The following is a 22584-nucleotide window of genomic DNA, read 5'->3' as shown; positions in this document are numbered from 1 at the left end:
CTGCTTTGCAAATCTGATCAACCGAAGCTTCATTCCTAAACGCCCAGGAAGTAGAAACTGACCTAGTAGAATGAGCTGTAATCCTTTGAGGCGGAGTTTTACCCGACTCGACATAAGCATGATGAATTAAAGATTTCAACCAAGATGCCAAAGAAATGGCAGAAGCCTTCTGACCTTTCCTAGAACCGGAAAAGATAACAAATAGACTAGAAGTCTTTCGGAAATTCTTAGTAGCTTCAACATAATATTTCAAAGCTCTAACTACATCCAAAGAATGCAATGATTTCTCCTTAGAATTCTTAGGATTAGGACATAATGAAGGAACCACAATTTCTCTACTAATGTTGTTAGAATTCACAACCTTAGGTAAAAATTTAAAAGAAGTTCGCAACACCGCCTTATCCTGATGAAAAATCAGAAAAGGAGACTCACAAGAAAGAGCAGATAATTCAGAAACTCTTCTGGCAGAAGAGATGGCCAAAAGGAACAAAACTTTCCAAGAAAGTAATTTAATGTCCAAAGAAAGCATAGGTTCAAACGGAGGAGCTTGAAGAGCCCCCAGAACCAAATTCAAACTCCAAGGAGGAGAAATTGACGTAATGACAGGTTTTATACGAACTAAAGCTTGTACAAAACAATGAATATCAGGAAGATTAGCAATCTTTCTGTGAAAAAGAACAGAAAGAGCAGAGATTTGTCCTTTCAAGGAACTTGCAGACAAACCTTTATCCAAACCATCCTGAAGAAACTGTAAAATTCTCGGAATTCTAAAAGAATGCCAGGAAAAATGATGAGAAAGACACCAGTCTTTGTCTTTGACTAAGAATCAAGCGTTCAATCTCCATACCTTTAAATTTAAGGATTTGAGATCCTGATGGAAAAAAGGACCTTGTGACAGAAGGTCTGGTCTTAACGGAAGAGTCCACGGTTGGCAAGAGGCCATCCGGACAAGATCCGCATACCAAAACCTGTGAGGCCATGCTGGAGCCACCAGCAGAACAAACGAGCATTCCTTCAGAATCTTGGAGATTACTCTTGGAAGAAGAACTAGAGGCGGAAAGATATAGGCAGGATGATACTTCCAAGGAAGTGACAACGCATCCACTGCTTCTGCTTGAGGATCCCTGGATCTGGACAGATACCTGGGAAGTTTCTTGTTTAGATGAGAAGCCATCAGATCTATTTCTGGAAGTCCCCACATTTGAACAATCTGAAGAAATACCTCTGGGTGAAGAGACCATTCGCCCGGATGTAACGTTTGGCGACTGAGATAATCCGCTTCCCAATTGTCTATACCTGGGATATGAACCGCAGAAACTAGACAGGAGCTGGATTCCGCCCATACCAGAATTCAAGATACTTCTTTCATAGCCAGAGGACTGTGAGTCCCTCCTTGATGATTGATGTATGCCACAGTTGTGACATTGTCTGTCTGAAAACAAATGAACGATTCTCTCTTTAGAAGAGGCCAAGACTGAAGAGCTCTGAAAATTGCACGGAGTTCCAAAATATTGATCGGTAATCTCACCTCCTGAGATTCCCAAACCCCTTGTGCTGTCAGAGACCCCCACACAGCTCCCCAACCTGTAAGACTTGCATCTGTTGAAATTACAGTCCAGGTCGGAAGAACAAAAGAAGCCCCCTGAACTAAACAATGGTGATCTGTCCACCACGTCAGAGAGTGTCGTGCAATCGGTTTTAAAGATATTAATTGAGATATCTTTGTGTAATCCCTGCACCACTGGTTCAGCATACAGAGCTGAAGAGGCCGCATGTGAAAACGAGCAAAGGGGATCGCGTCCGATGCAGCAGTCATAAGACCTAGAATTTCCATGCATAAGGCTACCGAAGGAAATGATTGTGACTGAAGGTTTCGACAAGCTGATATCAATTTTAGATGTCTCTTGACTGTCAAAGATAGAGTCATGGACACTGAATCTATCTGGAAACCTAAAAAGGTTACCTGTGTCTGAGGAATCAATGAACTTTTTGGTAAATTGATCCTCCAACCATGATGTTGAAGAAACAACACAAGTCGATTCGTATGAGATTCTGCTAAATGTGAAGACTGAGCAAGTACCAAGATATCGTCCAAATAAGGAAATACCACAATACCCTGTTCTCTGATTACAGACAGAAGGGCACCGAGAACCTTCGTAAAAATTCTTGGAGCTGTAGCTAGGCCAAACGGCAGAGCCACAAACTGGTAATGCTTGTCTAGGAAAGAGAATCTCAGAAACTGATAGTGATCTGGATGAATCGGAATATGCAGATATGCATCCTGTAAATCTATTGTAGACATATAATGCCCTTGCTGAACAAAAGGCAGGATAGTCCTTACAGTTACCATTTTGAATGTTGGTATCCTTACATAACGATTCAATATTTTTAGATCCAGAACTGGTCTGAAGGAATTCTCCTTCTTTGGTACAATGAAGAGATTTGAATAAAACCCCAGTCCCTATTCCGGAACTGGAACTGGCATAATTACTCCAGCCAACTCTAGATCTGAAACACATTTCAGAAATGCTTGAGCCTTCGCTGGGTTTACTGGGACACGGGAAAGAAAAAATCTCTTTGCAGGACGCCTCATCTTGAAGCCAATTCTGTACCCTTCTGAAATAATGTTCTGAATCCAAAGATTGTGAACGGAATTGATCCAAATTTCTTTGAAAAAACGTAATCTGCCCCCTACCAGCTGAGCTGGAATGAGGGCCGCACCTTCATGTGGACTTAGGAGCTGGTTTTGATTTTCTAAAAGGCTTGGATTTATTCCAGACTGGAGATGGTTTCCAAACTGATACCGCTCCTGAGGATGAAGGATCAGGTTTTTGTTCCTTGTTGTGACGAAAGGAACGAAAACGATTATTAGACCTAAATTTACCTTTAGATTTTTTATCCTGTGGTAAAAAAGTTCCTTTCCCTCCAGTAACAGTTGAGATAATAGAATCCAACTGAGAACCAAACAATTTATTACCCTGGAAAGAAAGGGAAAGCAGAGTAGACTTAGAAGACATATCAGCATTCCAAGTTTTAAGCCATAAAGCTCTTCTAGCTAAAATAGCTAGAGACATATACCTGACATCAACTCTAATGATATCAAACATGGCATCACAAATAAAATTAGCATGTTGAAGAAGAATAATAATGCTATGAGAATTACTGATCTGTTACTTGTTGCGCTAAAGCTTCTAACCAAAAAGTTGAAGCTGCAGCAACATCCGCTAAAGATATAGCAGGTCTAAGAAGATTACCTGAACACAAGTAAGCTTTTCATAGAAAGGATTCAATTTTCCTATCTAAAGGATCCTTAAAGGAAGTACCATCTGCCGTAGGAATAGTAGTACGCTTAGCAAGAGTAGAGACAGCCCCATCAACCTTAGGGATTTTGTCCCAAAACTCTAATCTGTCAGATGGCACAGGATATAATTGCTTAAAACGTTTAGAAGGAGTAAATGAATTACCCAAATTATTCCATTCCCTGGAAATTACTTCAGAAATAGCACTAGGGACAGAAAAAACTTCTGGAATAACTACAGGAGATTTAAAAACCTTATCTAAACGTTTAGATTTAGTATCAAGAGGACCAGAATCCTCAATTTCTAATGCAATTAGGACTTCTTAAGTAAAGAATGAATAAATTCCATTTTAAATAAATATGAAGATTTATCAGCATCAACCTCTGAGACAGAATCCTCTGAACCAGAAGAACCATTATCAGAATCAGAATGATGATGTTCATTTAAAAATTCATCTGAAAAATGAGAAGTTTTAAAAGATTTTTTACGTTTACTAGAAGAAGGAATAACAGACATAGCCTTCTTAATGGATTTAGAAACAAAATCTCTTATGTTATCAGGAACACTCTGAGTATTAGATGTTGATGGAACAGCAACAGATAATGTAACAGTACTAAAGGAAATATTATCTGCATTAACAAGTTTGTCATGACAAACAGTACAAACAACAGCTGGAGGAACAGATACCATAAGTTTACAGCAGATACACTTAGCTTTGGTAGCTCCAGCACCAGGCAGCGATTTTCCAGAAGTATCTTCTGACTCAGTTTCAACGTGGGACATCTTGCAATATGTAATAGAAAAAAACAACATATAAAGCAAAATTGATCAAATTCCTTAAATGACAGTTTCAGGAATGGGAAAAAATGCCAGTGAACAAGCTTCTAGCAACCAGAAGCAATAAATAACGAGACTTAAATAATGTGGAGACAATAGTGATGCCCATATTTTTTTAGCGCCAAAAAAGACGCCCACATTATTTGGCGCCTAAATGCTTTTGGAGCCAAAAATGATGCCACATCCGGAACGCCGACACTTTTGGCGCAAAAGAACGTCAAAAATGACGCAACTTCCGGCGACACATATGACGCCGGAAACAGAAAGAAAAAAAAAATTTTGCGCCAAAAAAGTCAGCGCCAAGAATGACGCAATAAAATGAAGCATTTTCAGCCCCTGCGAGCCTAACAGCCCACAGGGAAAAAGTCAAATTTTAAGGTAAGAAAAAAATGATTTATTCATATGCATTATCCCAAATATGAAACTGACTGTCTGAAAAAAGGAATGTTGAACATCCTGAGTCAAGGCAAATAAATATTTGAATACATATATTTAGAACTTTATAAAAAAGTGCCCAACCATAGCTTAGAGTGTCACAGAAAATAAGACTTACTTACCCCAGGACACTCATCTACATGTTGTAGAAAGCCAAAGCAGTACTGAAACGAAAATCAGCAGAGGTAATGGTATATAAATAAGAGTATATCGTCGATCTGAAAAGGGAGGTAAGAGATGAATCTCTACGACCGATAACAGAGAACCTATGAAATAGACCCTGTAGAAGGAGATCATTGAATTCAAATAGGCAATACTCTCCTCACATCCCTCTGACATTCACTGCACGCTGAGAGGAAAACCGGGCTCCAACCTGCTGCGGAGCGCATATCAACGTAGAATCTAGCACAAACTTACTTCACCACCTCCATAGGAGGCAAAGTTTGTAAAACTGATTTGTGGGTGTGGTGAGGGGTGTATTTATAGGCATTTTGAGGTTTGGGAAACTTTGCCCCTCCTGGTAGGAATGTATATCCCATACGTCACTAGCTCATGGACTCTTGCTAATTACATGAAAGAAATAGGTAGTTAAGATTGCACAACAAAATTTTTTAACAATTAACCCCTTAATTTGCAAACCGGATCGAAAATAGGCCCAGATCCGGAAAAAAACCCTCTCAGCACCTTGCCACAGCCCTGCTGTGGCCCTACCTGCCCTCAGGGATCGACAATGTGGGGTAAAAGCTTCGATTTGGCCCAAAACATACACCAGGGCCCTCAGAAGTTAGAGCTTGCTGATCAAACTAACTGCGCATCTGAGGCGCAAAAATAGGCCCCGCCCATCTCACTCGATGTCTCCACAGCCTTACAGAACCGCATCAGAGCGGTTATAACTAGCCATGTGGGTTCTGAGACCCAAAAGTTAAGCCATGTGTGCCCTTAATAAAGCTGCCCAAAACGTTATTGCCCACAAAAACGTTAAAGCACTCCCCAGTCAAAAAACGTTTGCTCCCAAACATTTGCAATCCAGTGTCAACCATATTTGTAATTGGCCCCATATGCAAGCTAAGTAATGCCCTTCTTTTAGCTCTAGGATTACTGCTTACCCTTACCCTCCTGGGTATAATGTCAGCCTTTCTGAAATACACAGTCTCTCCAGAAAAATATGACTGAACATACCTCATTGCTGCATAGCATGAAAACGTTCCTCACACTGAGGTTTCCTGTACACCTCAGCCTCTGTGGGAACAGCAATGGACCTTAGTTACAAATGCTAAGATCATCATCCTCCAGGCAGCAGTCTTCATCCATCTGCTGCCTGAGAGTAAATAGTACACACCGGTACCATTTAAAATAACAAACTCTTGCTTGAAGAAATTAAAAACTAATATTTTATCACCTCTTTCACTTTACCCTTCCTAGTACTTAGAGTAGACAAAGAGACTGACTGGAGGGTGGAGCTAAGGGAGGAGCTATATAGACAGCTCTGCTGTGGTGCTCTTTACCACTTCTTGTTAGCAGGAGGATAATATCCCACAAGTAAAGGATGAATCCGTGGACTCGTCTTACCTTTATAGAAGAAAACTAACAACTTACCCGCACGCAAACCCAATCACATTTTCTACAGTGTGCTAACCCGACATGAAAATATGAATATTTCCCATTCCAATGTTCTGCACATAGCACAGTATGTTCTATATATTCATAAATACATATTTTTTTACATATATCTGATGGTATTTTGGTACAATATATATATATATATATATATATATATATATATATATATATATATATATATATATATATATATACACACACAATGGTAGAAATGTGTGTGGTCTAGATCGCTGACATTGTGTCTGTTTTCTTTTATATAGTGCTTCACTACAGCTGCGTTTTTTGCTGTCATGCTTTTACTCTGTTACAATAAAGTTTATATTTTTTAAACTTTGGAGCTTCCTTGCGCTATTTGTGCGTTCAACTCTAGCTGGATTTATATATATATATATATAGGAATATCTATTTAAAATAATTAGAACATATTCCTCTGTGAAGAACAATGGAATGTGTAATACATTTACAGTAAATACATAAACACTTTATTAAAGGGCCACTAAACCCAAAATCTTTCTTTCATGATTCAGATAGAACATATAAATTTAAACAACATTACAATTTACTTATATTATTTATTTTGCTTCATTTTTTTTCAGATATCCTTATTTGAAGAAAAAGAAATACACATGGGTGAGCCAATCACATGAGGCTTCCATGTGCAGCAACCAATCAGCAGCTTCTGAACATATCTAGATATGCTTTTCAGCTAAGAATATCAAGAGAATAAAACAAATTAGATAATAAAAGTAAATTAGAAAGATCTTTAAAAATGCATTTTCTTTCTAAATCATAAAAGAAAAAATGTGGGTTTCATGTCCCTTTAAATATGAAAACTGCATAAATATGATAATTCATATTTTCATCTATATGACTGCAAACCACTCCACTCCAATGCACACACATACAGTATATGTATTTATGTGTTTATATGTCTGTAAATAGATAAATAAAGACCAGAGACCTTATATCTTATACCCTTATAACTTTTTTCTGCAATATTTATTTTTGAAATCATTTTTATTAGATAGTGTTATTATGAGTGTAACTGTACTTTGAAATGTATTTATGATGTGTTTTTTGTTTTGAGTAACAATTAACCAGAGCTCTGAGGTCGCGGTAATCATTCTAGCGTAAATCTCAGTAGAGAAAAAACGAATTGTGACAGGGAGAGTGCAACCCCATGTCGGATAAAAAATATATAATTAATGATGTGGTAGGTATAAATCAGAATCAGGATCTATGATTAGAAATAAAAATATACTTAATGATGTGATAGGTATTAAATATAATCAGGATCTATAATTAGAAAAAAAAAGTGCACTACTCCTAGTCAGAAGTGAGACCTGATAGCTGATTTGCAAACCTCACAGAAGTAGAAATGAAATGCTGATATGAGCGTACCTGAGTGACAACTGGGAAAATGAAAAGTATTAAAATCAAAGTCCACTGAGAAAAATCTTAGCACTGTGGAACCTCTCAGCCCAGATCCCTATACACTATCAAACACGTCACTCATTCGCACACTGTTCCTCAACAATGAGCACGTTACCTGTATATCCTGCGGTAAAAAAGGTCACACCAATAAATCTTCCTGCTGGACACCTCCACATCCAGAGATACCACATTCTTCAGCTGGGCTGTTAAACGACTGTAGTCTCTACGGATTAGGTCAATCCGACGCAGCTCGTGTCTGTTTGTGATGATAAGGTATGGAGCTTGGCCTGGAGAAGAAAGAAAGCCAGATGCGTTTGTCACATATACATTAGCGACATTAATCTGATGTCATTATAAAGCCAGGTCATTACTAAGATGTCATTTGTAGTCATCTGCTCACTGGGACAAAGTTTGCATTCTATAGTAACAAATAGAAAAACAGAACCACAGCAGCTAAAATCATCTGTAGGGTCCTGATACTACACTCAACGGGACATTAAACACTTTGAGAGGGTAATATGAAATGATAAATTGTATATATATAAAAAAACTCTGCAATAAACTTATTATTTATTTTGTCCCCTTTTCCTGTAATTCCATTCTGAAATTGTGAGCCTTTCAGTTCCTGTTAGAAATGGGAGTGCAGAACACTGTTAAATCCCACACAGCCATTGGCTGCACACTCTAGTGACCTATTTATAACTTTCTCTTATAGGCCACAGCAGAGAAGGTAACCTAAGTTACAACATGGCAGCTCCCACTGTTTTATAGACACTAAAAATTTACACTTATTTTGTCAATATTTAAACAGCTAATGAAACTAAAAAATACATCTACATGTTCGTCTCAGACTAATATTTTCTTTGTATGCATAATTCTACCAAGCATTATTTAGTGTTTAATGTCCCTTTCACATATACTGAACTTGGAGCACACAGCAGGTTTATTATGACATAATGAGACTTGTTACTTACAACCTCAGTGCTGGTAAATATAAAACCACCCTTATCAAGCATAGTACAAAATATTAAATACACACAGTAGAGGATCCCATAGATTGTCACAGAACACAGCAAATTATTTCCAAAAATGTCTACTTCCTTATGATAAGTTATTTAGTTATACAGTATATTTAAAGGGACATAGAAGAGCCATATAATACAGTGCTCTAATTAGCACATTAAGGCACCACTGCTGCCAGACAACAATGTATTGAGTCCCTTTTGCAAGGGTTAAAAAAAATCAGCTCTAGAGTGGCCATACACTGCTAATCCTGAGCTAAACACGGCTGCTGATTGGCAGTTATGCACATATGGCACCCATGGACCAGTAGTGCACTGCAGCTTCAGAGCTGACTTTAACTATGTGCTTAACTCCTCTACATGGTTCAGTTCAAGAAATAGTGTAATAATAAATAACTCTAAATCATTAAAGCATTGCTATTGTCATTTAGGTCTATTTAAAGCCATTTAATTAAAACCCACACATTGTTATCCCTTCACCTCTCTTTTGCTTTCACTCATTCCCCATCACTGCACTGCTTCCCCACGCCCCTTTATTCTATTCATTATATTTTGTTGTCTTCTTAATTATTTACTTTAAGTCTATGGGGTTCAGCTCTCACTCTCTCAACGCCAGTCCCCATTTCTTACTCAGGGCCTTATTATCTACAGATCTCGGCTCGGGTGAGATGATCTATGAGGTCTTGTCAGTAGGAAATACAAATGTTATCCCGTGAGCTGTTTTTTTCTCACTTCTGGGCATAAACAAGAGATCCCTACATAACAATATAAAGCCCCCAGAGATTGTCAGCGATTTCACTACTAGGCCATCACAAATCCATTTCTTACAACCAGAACACATCTCTGCACCAATGTTTCCTCTAACTTTAATAAACTCTTTAGAAAATATTTTTTTTCTGTAAATCTTTATAAAACCATTATAATTAAAGGGGAATTGTATTGTGCGATTAATCAATATGTCAACTAGATAAAATTACATTTATTAGCAAAATGGATATAAAATTTGAAGCTATCATTAATGCTCATTCTCCCATATCTTGATTAGTGGAGAGGGACTCATCTCCAAATCCAACAAGAAAATCTTTGTTTACTCTTTGCAATCACATCTCTTTCTCTACAATTGCTTTAAAGTCATCCTTGTCTGTCAATTTGTCTCCCCATAATTCATAGAAGCCATGTATGTTTAGGGCTCCTGCCTCATTCTCTTCCTTTACTCACCCGCAGCCTTGCATGTTTTGGACACACTGTCCATCTCGTATCCCTCGTGGCATTCGCACTTGTACCCTCCCTTGTAATTAACACAGAGCTGGCTGCAGGCATCAGGATTCTCACATTCATTAATATCTGAAACCGAACAAGTTTGTTAATAGACCAGTGAGTGACATCTGCACTAAAGTATAAATAGTGCCTGTGTGTGTTTATAGGATGGCAGAACTTAATGGCAGTCCTGCAGAGATGTTCATATGATTTGTAGCATCACACAGACTGGGGACTTGCATAGGGGGATACAACTTTCTTTATTACTGGTTATAATACATAGATCATATCACAGTTAACCTTACAGGAGAGCACAGCCCACCCTTTGTCAGATACACACTATAATAATATCTAGTATTAACATGTTCCTCAGAACTGTGTGTGTCAGGATGGGGTCTTCATGTTAAGAAGGGTACTGTGCTGAGAAGAAGACACTGGGTTCCAATGTGCAAATGTGGCATGAGTGGGATTAACTATTTAAAAATAGCGCAAATTATGTCCATCTAGGTGGAAAGGCAGCTTTTGTATTCTGAGAAGCAGTATATTTGAAGATTAGTGACATGAATTGTCTAAATAGGGGGTGCATTTGATCTACGTCACCATATAGGGTTGGGTTATGGGTGTCTAAGAGGGGTAAATTGTGTCACTTTACCTTCACAGCTCTTCTTGTCCAGCAGTCTGTACCCTTGAGGACAGTCACACTCATACCCAGCTGCCAGATCTCTGCAGATGTGTGAGCAACCTCCATTACTAACCAAACACTCGTTAACATCTGGGAGAGAGAGACGGAGGAGAAATTAGTCTGATTAGCTTTCACAGCTCCTGGTTCTTGTGCTACAGGTAAAATAAATCAGCAAATCTTCATTGACATTCTGAGAATATTTATAGAAGCTGGACATTAATAGTGATGTTTTCACCAAATATAGCCATTGTACAAATACTAACATCTATCTAAGCACTCACACAAACCCTAAAACAGCTGAAGGCAAGGTCTCCTGTCCATCCTAGCCTGGCTAATGCATTTCCAGCTACAATAACAGAATGGAAGATAGTTTATACATTTCCTATTACTGAGGGTTTGGAAGACATTGATCAGACATTGCAGGCTTGATCCCTGCCAGTCACAAGTAAACATCATAAGTTATACTAAGAAAGTTGGAATGACATAGAGGTGCTTGGTTGGACTTTTGTCTACACCCACAAGATGATTGTCAGTCTTCAAGTCTTGTCAGACATTCCTATCTCAAGCTGGGTGTAGTCCCCTTTTAATGGCTTTGAATATGAAAACATCTTCATTAGGCATACAATTGACATAAGTATTCACTGCCGATCCTATGCCACGATTTAAAGAGATATTAAACCCAATTTTTTTTTCATGATTCAGATAGAGCATGCAATTTTAAGCAACTTTCTAATTTACTCCTAGTATCAATGTTTCTTTGTTCTCTTATTTGAAAAAGCACAAATTTAAGCTAAGGAGTCGGCCCACTTTTGGTTCAGACCCTGGATAGTGCTTGCTGATTGGTGGCTACATTTAGTCACCATACAGCAAGCGCAACCCAAGTGCTGAACCAAAAATGGTCTGGCTCCTTAGCTTAAATTCCTGCTTTTTCAAATAAAGACAGCAAGAGAACAAAGAAACATTGATAATAGGAGAAAATTAGAAAGTTGCTTACAATTGCATGCTCTATCTGAATCATGAAAGAAAAAAATTGGGTTTAATATCAGTTTAAAGCTATCCCTGTTTGAGTCAATGAGTAACCAACTATTGTCAGTCATTTGTGCTCAGGATTGCATATCTTGAAATGCAAGTCTGTTAATAGCACTTAATAACTACAGCTCACAAAGATACACCTCCCTTCTGAAACAAGGCAATAGAAACTTAATGGAACATAGTGTAATTTATCAAACACTGATAGGGGGTGAACTTCTAGGTGGGATATTCTCACCGCACTCCTTCATTGGCTCATCTGACCAGTCCCGACAGTCTCTGTTTTTATCACACACTCTGAATCTGTCGATACATTCCCCACTGTTACACTGGAACTTTCCTGGCCCGATACACGAGGACTCTGCAGCTTGCAAAAAAACACAAGTAAGTAATATTAGTCTCCGGTGACCAGTAACCCAATCCATCAGACCCTCCAATCCATCCTTGCTGTATGAAGTAAGAACTATGCCCTCGAAAATAACAGTACTCACCACTAGCACAACCGGCCTCATCGCTGCTATCAGGACAATCTCGTACACCATTACACTGCTTCATGCCGTGAACACAGGATCCATCCCCACACTGGAACTCATCAGGTTGGCAAGTCACAAGAGCTGTGGGAAAAGCGCCAATTAGAACACTGCTTTAATGTAGCTGATCTAACAGAGATGTTACCAACCTGTTGGATAACTTAACAACATGAAAAAGAAATGACAATATAAATGATTTTTTTTAATAAAGAAAACTGTATTAGAACAGAAATAATACAAACAAAGGTGAACAGGACAAAGCCCTAAACAGTCACCTACACACCCTGTTCACAGACCTGAGATTGAGCGCTACATTAAAAGTGTCTAGAGTGCACAAAACTCATAATGTGTCCCTGTATACAGAGCAGTATGGAAAAAGCACAAGTTGAAAAGTGCTTAGATACTTGGGGCTGCTGTACGTATGTATAATTAGCACTGTTTATAGCTAGATTGATACATCAGTATTATATCAGGAAGTTAGTTGCAATACTCACGGCAGCCAAGCTCGTCAGATTTGTCTTTGCAGTCCTCATCGCCATCACATCGCCAGTGTACGTGGATACACTTGCCATTACCACACTGAAATTCATTTGCCTCACAATGTGTGACTGCCTGGGGCTGGCTCTTCAAACCACAGTGATTCTCTGCCTCGTCTGACTCATCAGCACAATCTGCTTGTCCATCACACACCCACTTCTCAGATATACAGATGCCCATCCCACAGCGGAACTCCCTGGGCTTGCAGGTCACAGGCAAACAGTCCACCTCATCGCTCCCATCAAGGCAGTTCTTCACACCATCACACGCCATGGTGGCAGAGATACATGACTTGTCATCACACTGGAATTGTGCTCGGGAGCAGACTGTACAAAAACAGGAAACGCATTTAAAGAGAACATTTAAATAATAAAGTGCTTAAGTGATCGGTACTTCCTACTAACGCTCATTAATAGGTACTTCCTTCTAACGCTCATTCATAGGTACTTCCTACTAGCGCTCATTAATAGGTACGTCCTACTAACGCTTATTGATAGGTACTCTCTACTAACGCTTATTGATAGGTATTCTCTACTAATACTTATTGATAGGTACTCTCTACTAATGCTTATTGATAGGTACATCCTACTAATGCTTATTGATAGGTACGTCCTACTAATGCTTATTGATAGGTACTCTCTACTAATGCTTATTGATAGGTATTTCCTTCTAACGCTCATTAATAGGTACATCCTACTAACGCTCATTAATAGGTACGTCCTACTAATGCTTATTGATAGGTACTCTCTACTAATGCTTATTGATGGGTACTTCCTACTAACGCTCATTAATAGGTACGTCCTACTAATGCTTATTGATAGGTACTTCCTACTAACGCTCATTGATAGGTACTTCCTACGAACACTCATTAATAGGTACTTCCTACTAATGCTTATTGATAGGTACTTCCTACTAATGCTTATTGATAGGTACTTCCTACTAACGCTCATTAATAGGTACTTCCTACTACTGCTTATTGATAGGTACTTCCTACTAACGCTCATTGATAGGTACTTCCTACTAACGCTCATTGATAGGTACTTCCTATTAATGCTCATTGATAGGTACTTCCTACTAATGCTTATTGATAGGTACTTCCTACTAATGCTTATTGATAGGTACTTCCTACTAATGCTTATTGATAGGTACTTCCTACTAATGCTTATTGATAGGTACTTCAGTTCCTACTAATGCTCAATGATAGATACTTCCTACTAATGCTTATTGATAGGTACTTCCTACTAATGCTTATTGATAGGTACTTCCTACTAATGATTATTGATAGGTACTTCCTACTAATGTTTATTGATAGGTACTTCCTACTAACGCTCAATGATCGGTACTTCCTACTAATGCCTATTGATAGGTACTTCCTACTAATGCTCAATGACAGGTACTTCCTATTAATGCTTATTGATATAGGTACTTCCTACTAACGCTCAATAATAGGTACTTCCTACTAATGCTTATTGAAAGGTACTTCCTACTAATGCTTATTGATAGGTACTTCCTACAAACGCTCAATGATAGGTACTTCCTACTAATGCTTATTGATAGGTACTTCCTACTAAAGCTCAATGATAGGTACTTCCTACTAATGCTTATTGATAGGTACCTCCTACTAATGCTCATTAATAGGTACTTCCTACTAATGCTTATTGATAGGTACTTCCCACTAATGCTTATTGATAGGTACTTCCTACTAACGCTCATTGATAGGTACTTCCTACTAATGCTTATTGATAGGTACTTCCTACTAATGATTATTGATAGGTACTTCCTACTAACACTCATTGATAGGTACTTCCTACTAACACTCATTGATACGTATTTCTACTAATGCTCATTAATAGGTACTTTCTACTAACGCTCATTAATAGGTACTTCCTACTAACGCTCATTGATAGGTACTTCCTACTAACGCTCATTAATAGGTACTTCCTAATAATGTTTCTTGATAGGTACTTTCTACTAACGCTCATTGAGAGGTACTTCCTAATAATGCTTCTTGATAGGTACTTCCTACTAATGCTCATTGATAGGTACTTCCTACTAACACTCATTAATAGGTACTTTCTACTAATGCTTATTGATAGGTACTTCCTACTAACGCTCATTAATAGGTACTTCCTACTAATGCTTATTGATAGGTACTTTCTACTAACGCTCATTAATAGGTACTTCCTACTAATGCTCATTGATAGGTACTTCCTACTAACGCTCATTAATAGGTACTTCCTATAAACACTCATTAATAGGTACTTCCTACTAATGCTTATTGATAGGTACTTCCTACTAACGCTCATTGATAGGTATTGCCTAATAATGCTCATTGATAGGTACTTCCTACTAACGCTCATTGATAGGTACTTCCTACTAACCCTCATTGATAGGTACTTCCTACTAATGCTCATTGATAGGTACGTCCTACTAATGCTTATTGATAGGTACTTCCTACTAACGTTTATTGATAGGTACTTCCTACTAACGCTTATTAATAGGTACTTCCTACTAACGCTCATTGATAGGTACTTCCTAATAATGCTCATTGATAGGTACTTCCTACTAACGCTCATTGATAGGTACTTCCTATGAACACTCATTAATAGGTACTTCCTACTAATGCTTATTGATAGGTAGTTCCTACTAACGCTCATTGATAGGTAATTCCTACTAACGCTCATTGATAGGTACTTCCTAATAATGCTCATTGATAGGTACTTCCTACTAACGCTCATTGATAGGTACTTCCTATGAACACTCATTAATAGGTACTTCCTACTAATGCTTATTGATAGGTACTTCCTACTAACGCTCATTGATAGGTACTTCCTACTAATGCTCATTGATAGGTACTTCCTACTAATGCTTATTGATAGGTACTTCCTACTAATGCTTATTGATAGGTACTTCCTACTAACGCTCATTAATAGGTACTTCCTACTAACGCTCATTGATAGGTACGTCCTACTAATGCTCATTGATAGGTACTTCCTACTAATGCTCATTGATAGGTACTTCCTACTAATGCTTATTGATAGGTACTTCCTACTAACGCTCATTAATAGGTACTTCCTACTAACGCTCATTGATAGGTACGTCCTACTAATGCTCATTGATAGATACTTCCTACTAATGCTCATTGATAGGTACTTCCTACTAATGTTTATTGATAGGTACTTCCTACTAACGCTCAATGATCGGTACTTCCTACTAATGCCTATTGATAGGTACTTCCTACTAATGCTCAATGATAGATACTTCCTACTAATGATTATTGATAGGTACTTCCTACTAATGTTTATTGATAGGTACTTCCTACTAACGCTCAATGATCGGTACTTCCTACTAATGCCTATTGATAGGTACTTCCTACTAATGCTCAATGACAGGTACTTCCTATTAATGCTTATTGATATAGGTACTTCCTACTAACGCTCAATGATAGGTACTTCCTACTAATGCTTATTGAAAGGTACTTCCTACTAATGCTTATTGATAGGTACTTCCTACAAACGCTCAATGATAGGTACTTCCTACTAATGCTTAATGATAGGTACTTCCTACTAAAGCTCAATGATAGGTACTTCCTACTAATGCTTATTGATAGGTACCTCCTACTAATGCTCATTAATAGGTACTTCCTACTAATGCTTATTGATAGGTACTTCCCACTAATGCTTATTGATAGGTACTTCCTACTAACGCTCATTGATAGGTACTTCCTACTAATGCTTATTGATAGGTACTTCCTACTAATGCTTATTGATAAGTACTTCCTACTAACACTCATTGATAGGTACTTCCTACTAACACTCATTGATAGGTATTTCTACTAATGCTCATTAAGAGGTACTTTCTACTAACGCTCATTAATAGGTACTTCCTACTAACGCTCATTGATAGGTACTTCCTACTAACGCTCATTGATAGGTACTTCCTACTAACGCTCATTGATAGGTACTTCCTACTAATGTTTATTGATAGGTACTTCCTACTAACGCTCAATGATCGGTACTTCCTACTAATGCCTATTGATAGGTACTTCCTACTAATGCTCAATGATAGATACTTCCTACTAAAGATTATTGATAGGTACTTCCTACTAATGTTTATTGACAGGTACTTCCTACTAACGCTCAATGATCGGTACTTCCTACTAATGCCTATTGATAGGTACTTCCTACTAATGCTCAATGATAGGTACTTCCTACTATTGCTTATTGATATAGGTACTTCCTACTAACGCTCAATGATAGGTACTTCCTACTAATGCTTATTTAAAGGTACTTCCTACTAATGCTTATTGATAGGTACTTCCTACTAACGCTCAATGATAGGTACTTCCTACTAATGCTTATTGATAGGTACTTCCTACTAAAGCTCAATATGATAGGTACTTCCTACTAATGCTTATTGATAGGTACCTCCTACTAATGCTCATTAATAGGTACTTACTACTAATGCTTATTGATAGGTACTTCCCACTAATGCTTATTGATAGGTACTTCCTACCAACGCTCATTGATAGGTACTTCCTACTAATGCTTATTGATAGGTACTTCCTACTAATGCTTATTGATAGGTACTTCTTACTAACACTCATTGATAGGTACTTCCTACTAACACTCATTGATAGGTATTTCTACTAATGCTCATTAATAGGTACTTTCTACTAACGCTCATTAATAGGTACTTCCTACTAACGCTCATTGATAGGTACTTCCTACTAACGCTCATTAATAGGTACTTCCTAATAATGTTTCTTGATAGGTACTTTCTACTAACGCTCATTGAGAGGTACTTCCTAATAATGCTTCTTGATAGGTACTTCCTAATAATGCTCATTGATAGGTACTTGCTACTAACGCTCATTGATAGGTACTTCCTACTAACACTCATTAATAGGTACTTCCTACTAATGCTTATTGATAGGTACTTCCTACTAACGCTCATTAATAGGTACTTCCTACTAATGCTCATTGATAGGTACTTCCTACTAACGCTCATTGATAGGTACTTCCTATGAACACTCATTAATAGGTACTTCCTACTAATGCTTATTGATAGGTACTTCCTACTAAAGCTCAATATGATAGGTACTTCCTACTAATGCTTATTGATAGGTACCTCCTACTAATGCTCATTAATAGGTACTTACTACTAATGCTTATTGATAGATACTTCCCACTAATGCTTATTGATAGGTACTTCCTACCAACGCTCATTGATAGGTACTTCCTACTAATGCTTATTGATAGGTACTTCCTACTAATGCTTATTGATAGGTACTTCTTACTAACACTCATTGATAGGTACTTCCTACTAACACTCATTGATAGGTATTTCTACTAATGCTCATTAATAGGTACTTTCTACTAACGCTCATTAATAGGTACTTCCTACTAACGCTCATTAATAGGTACTTCCTACTAACGCTCATTAATAGGTACTTCCTAATAATGTTTCTTGATAGGTACTTTCTACTAACGCTCATTGAGAGGTACTTCCTAATAATGCTTCTTGATAGGTACTTCCTACTAATGCTCATTGATAGGTACTTCCTAATAATGCTCATTGATAGGTACTTGCTACTAACGCTCATTGATAGGTACTTCCTACTAACGCTCATTAATAGGTACTTCCTACTAATGCTCATTGATAGGTACTTCCTACTAACGCTCATTGATAGGTACTTCCTATGAACACTCATTAATAGGTACTTCCTACTAATGCTTATTGATAGGTACTTCCTACTAACGCTCATTGATAGGTACTGCCTAATAATGCTCATTGATATTTACTTCCTACTAACGCTCATTGATAGGTACTTCCTATGAACACTCATTAATAGGTACTTCCTACTAATGCTTATTGATAGGTACTTCCTACTAACGCTCATTAATAGGTACTTCCTACTAATGCTCATTGATAGGTACTTCCTACTAACGCTCATTGATAGGTACTTCCTATGAACACTCATTAATAGGTACTTCCTACTAATGCTTATTGATAGGTACTTCCTACTAACGCTCATTGATAGGTACTGCCTAATAATGCTCATTGATATTTACTTCCTACTAACGCTCATTGATAGGTACTTCCTATGAACACTCATTAATAGGTACTTCCTACTAATGCTTATTGATAGGTACATGCTACTAACGCTTATTGATAGGTACTTCCTACTAACCCTCATTGATAGGTACTTCCTACTAATGCTCATTGATAGGTACGTCCTACTAATGCTCATTGATAGGTACTTCCTACTAACGCTTATTGATAGGTACTTCCTACTAACGCTTATTAATAGGTACTTCCTACTAACGCTCATTGATAGGTACTTCCTACTAACGCTCATTGATAGGTACTTCCTATGAACACTCATTAATAGGTACTTCCTAATAATGCTTATTGATAGGTACTTCCTACTAACGCTCATTGATAGGTAATTCCTACTAACGCTCATTGATAGGTACTTCCTAATAATGCTCATTGATAGGTACTTCCTACTAACGCTCGTTGATAGGTACTTCCTAATAATGCTCATTGATAGGTACTTCCTACTAACGCTCGTTGATAGGTACTTCCTATGAACACTCATTAATAGGTACTTCCTATGAACACTCATTAATAGGTACTTCCTATGAACACTCATTAATAGGTACTTCCTACTAATGCTTATTGATAGGTACTTCCTACTAACGCTCATTGATAGGTACTTCCTACTAATGCTCATTGATAGGTACTTCCTACTAATGCTTATTGATAGGTACTTCCTACTAAAGCTCAATATGATAGGTACTTCCTACTAATGCTTATTGATAGGTACCTCCTACTAATGCTCATTAATAGGTACTTACTACTAATGCTTATTGATAGGTACTTCCTACTAAAGCTCAATGATAGGTACTTCCTACTAACGCTCATTGATAGGTACGTCCTACTAACGCTCATTGATAGATACTTCCTACTAATGCTCATTGATAGGTACTTCCTACTAACGCTCATTGATAGGTACTTCCTACTAACGCTCATTAATAGGTACTTCCTACTAACGCTCATTAATAGGTACGTCCTACTAATGCTTATTGATAGGTACTTCCTACTAATGCTTATTGATAGGTACTTCCTACTAACGCTCATTAATAGGTACTTCCTACTAACACTCATTAATAGGTACTTCCTACTAACGCTCATTAATAGGTACGTCTTACTAATGCTTATTGATAGGTACGTCGTACTAATGCTTATTGATAGGTACTTCCTACTAACACTCATTGATAGGTACTTCCTACTAACACTCATTGATAGGTACTTCCTACTAACACTCATTGATAGGTACTTCCTACTAACACTCATTGATAGGTACTTCCTACTAACAATTATTGACATGTACTTCCTACTAACACTCATTGATATTATCAGTTATTTGTATAGCGCCAACAGGTTCCTCAGCGCTAAAGACATGGGTAAATAATCTCTTATGAAAGTAATATACAAAGCAGCTAGGCTCATGCTAATGAGCTTTAAGGGGATAACTAAAGGAGGAGAGAAACTAAGAAAGGAAAATGTTAGTGGATATTATATGCATCCCTAATCAGTCTTTAACGAGTGCTAGAAAGTTTGAAAACTAGGGGAGAGTCGTGTAGAGCATGGCAAGAGTTCCACAAAATAGGGGTCAGTCTGGAGAAGTCTTGTAGACGGGAATGTAAGGAGGTAACAAGAGAGGAGGAGAGAAGGAGGTCATGAGCAGAGCTTTAAAAGTTAGAGTCAGGATTTTATGTTGTATTCTGGAGGTTAGAGGAAGCCAGTGAAGGGACTGGCAGAGAGGTGCAGCAGATGAGGAGCGGCGTGTAAGGAAGATCAGTCTGGCAGAGGCATTTATTATGGATTTAAGGGAGATAGACGGCAGCTAGGGAGGCCGGAGAGGATGGAGTTGCAATAGTCAAGGCGGGAAATGATTAGAGAGTGGATTAAAGTCTTAGTTGTGTCTTATGTGAGGAAGTGGCAAATTTTGGAGATGTTTTTAAGGTGGAGGCGGCAAGAATTGGCCAAAGACTGGATGTGGGGAGTGAAAAAGAGAGCTGAGTCAAGTATGACCCTAAGACATTGGGCATGCGGGTTTGGGGTAGTGATGTTATTATCAACAGTTAGACAAAGTTGGGGGGTAGGGTTTTGGAAGAAGGGGGGGGGAATAAGGAGCTCAGTTTTTGAGAGATTTAGCTTAAGGTAGTGAGAGGGCATCCAGGATGAAATATTAGAAAGACAGTAAGTGACACAAGTTAGTAAAGGAAGGGGATAGGTCTGGTGCAGAGATGTAGATTTGGGTATCATCAGCATACAAATGGTATTGAAACCCATGGGACTGTATTAAAGAATCTAAGGATGATGTATAAATTGAGAAGAGAAGGGGACCAAGGACAGAGGCTTGTAGTTCCCCAACATAAAGTGGTAAAGAGTCAGAGGATGTGCCAGAGAAGGTAACACTAAAGGTCCGGTTAGACAGGTAAGAGGAGAGCCACAAGAGAGCTGTGTCACAGAGTGTGGTCATCCATGTTAAAAGCTGGAGACAGAAAAGAAGTATTTAACAAAGAAAAGTGGCCTTTAGAATTTGCTGCAATTAGGTCATTAGTAACCTTAAAGGGATATTATACACTAGATTTTGGTTTTGTAGATGATCCAGTTATACAGGCTATGGGGGATATTTATCAAAGCTTCAACTGCAAATACGCCGGAATTCTGCAGTGTAATTGTTGCAAGCTTCATCCAACCTAGTTATCAAAGCCTACAGACCAGCAAATGTTGAAATTTGTGATGTAACATACGATCCGCCGGTCTCAATCCAACGCAGATTGCTTACGTCATTACAGATGTTCCGAATACACATTCGGCTCTATTTGACACTTTTTCCCATTTATCAAATAGTTAACAGGTACGCTCGCGGCTATTCCGACCCAGCGTACCTGGTTTTCAATCCGCCACCCTGGAGGCCGCAGATGCCATAGAAATCAATGGGAGTCTGAAAGCAGCGAAAGCTTATGTTCGATGCTGCCAGATATCCCATTGATTTATATGGTTGAAAACAAGTTACGTTTACACCTAACACCCTAACATAAATCCGAGTCTAAACACCCCTAATCTGCCTCCCCCGACATCGCCGCAACCTAGATAAAATGTATTAACCCCTATTCCGCCACTCCCCGACACCACTAAACTTGTTAACCCCTAAACCCCTGGCCTCCCACATCACTACCACTAACTAAACCTATTAACCCCTAAACCGTCAGCCCCCCACATCGCCATAAACTAAATTAAGCTATTAACCCCTAAACCTTACAACCTGCTAACTTTAAATTAAAATTACAACATCCCTATATTCAAATAAATGTAAACTTACCTGTAGAATTAAAATAAACTATTTTAAACTATTAATTAACCTACCTTAACTATTATACTACAATTAAATTAAACTACCAATTAAATTAACTAAATTACATATTAAAAAACCCTAACCCTACTCAACTTAAAAGTACTACATTACCACAAAGAAAAACTAAGTTACAAAAACAAACAAATTACAAGAAAATAAAACACATTATCAAAAATAAAAAAGAATTACACCTAATCTAATAGCCCTATCAAAATAAAAAAGCCCTCCAAAATAAAAATAAAAAACCTAGCCTACAATAAACTACCAATGGCCCTTAAAAGGGCCTTTTGTGGGGCATTGCCCCAAAGATATCAGCTCTTTTACCTGTAAAAAAAAAAATACAAACACCCCCCCAACAGTTAAACCCACCACCCACCTACCCAACCAATCCCCCCAAATAAAAAACCTAATAACCTAATCTGCCCATTGCCCTGAAAAGGGCATTTGTATGGGCATTGCCCTTAAAAGG

General features: G+C 38.0%; 1 protein-coding gene across 2 annotated transcripts in view; it reads right to left on the bottom strand.

Annotated features, from left to right (window-relative positions):
- The window catches only part of LRP8 (LDL receptor related protein 8), a 200807-nt gene that overhangs the window by 56291 nt on the left and 121932 nt on the right, over nucleotides 1-22584 (bottom strand). Inside the window, exons 5-10 of one of the 2 annotated variants that reach the window (XM_053693447.1) lie at nucleotides 12640-13008; nucleotides 12107-12229; nucleotides 11854-11982; nucleotides 10557-10676; nucleotides 9866-9991; nucleotides 7741-7912 (exon numbers count right to left, since the gene is read on the bottom strand). In XM_053693447.1, coding sequence (XP_053549422.1) covers nucleotides 7741-7912; nucleotides 9866-9991; nucleotides 10557-10676; nucleotides 11854-11982; nucleotides 12107-12229; nucleotides 12640-13008 — 1039 coding nt within the window. The remainder of the gene's footprint in view (nucleotides 1-7740; nucleotides 7913-9865; nucleotides 9992-10556; nucleotides 10677-11853; nucleotides 11983-12106; nucleotides 12230-12639; nucleotides 13009-22584) is intronic. The other variant, XM_053693448.1, reaches the window with a different exon arrangement.

The sequence above is a fragment of the Bombina bombina genome, chromosome 10 (genome assembly GCF_027579735.1).
Source record: "Bombina bombina isolate aBomBom1 chromosome 10, aBomBom1.pri, whole genome shotgun sequence".
In the NCBI taxonomy this organism is placed as follows: Eukaryota; Metazoa; Chordata; class Amphibia; order Anura; family Bombinatoridae; genus Bombina; species Bombina bombina.
This window is presented reverse-complemented; position numbering and strand designations above follow the sequence as displayed.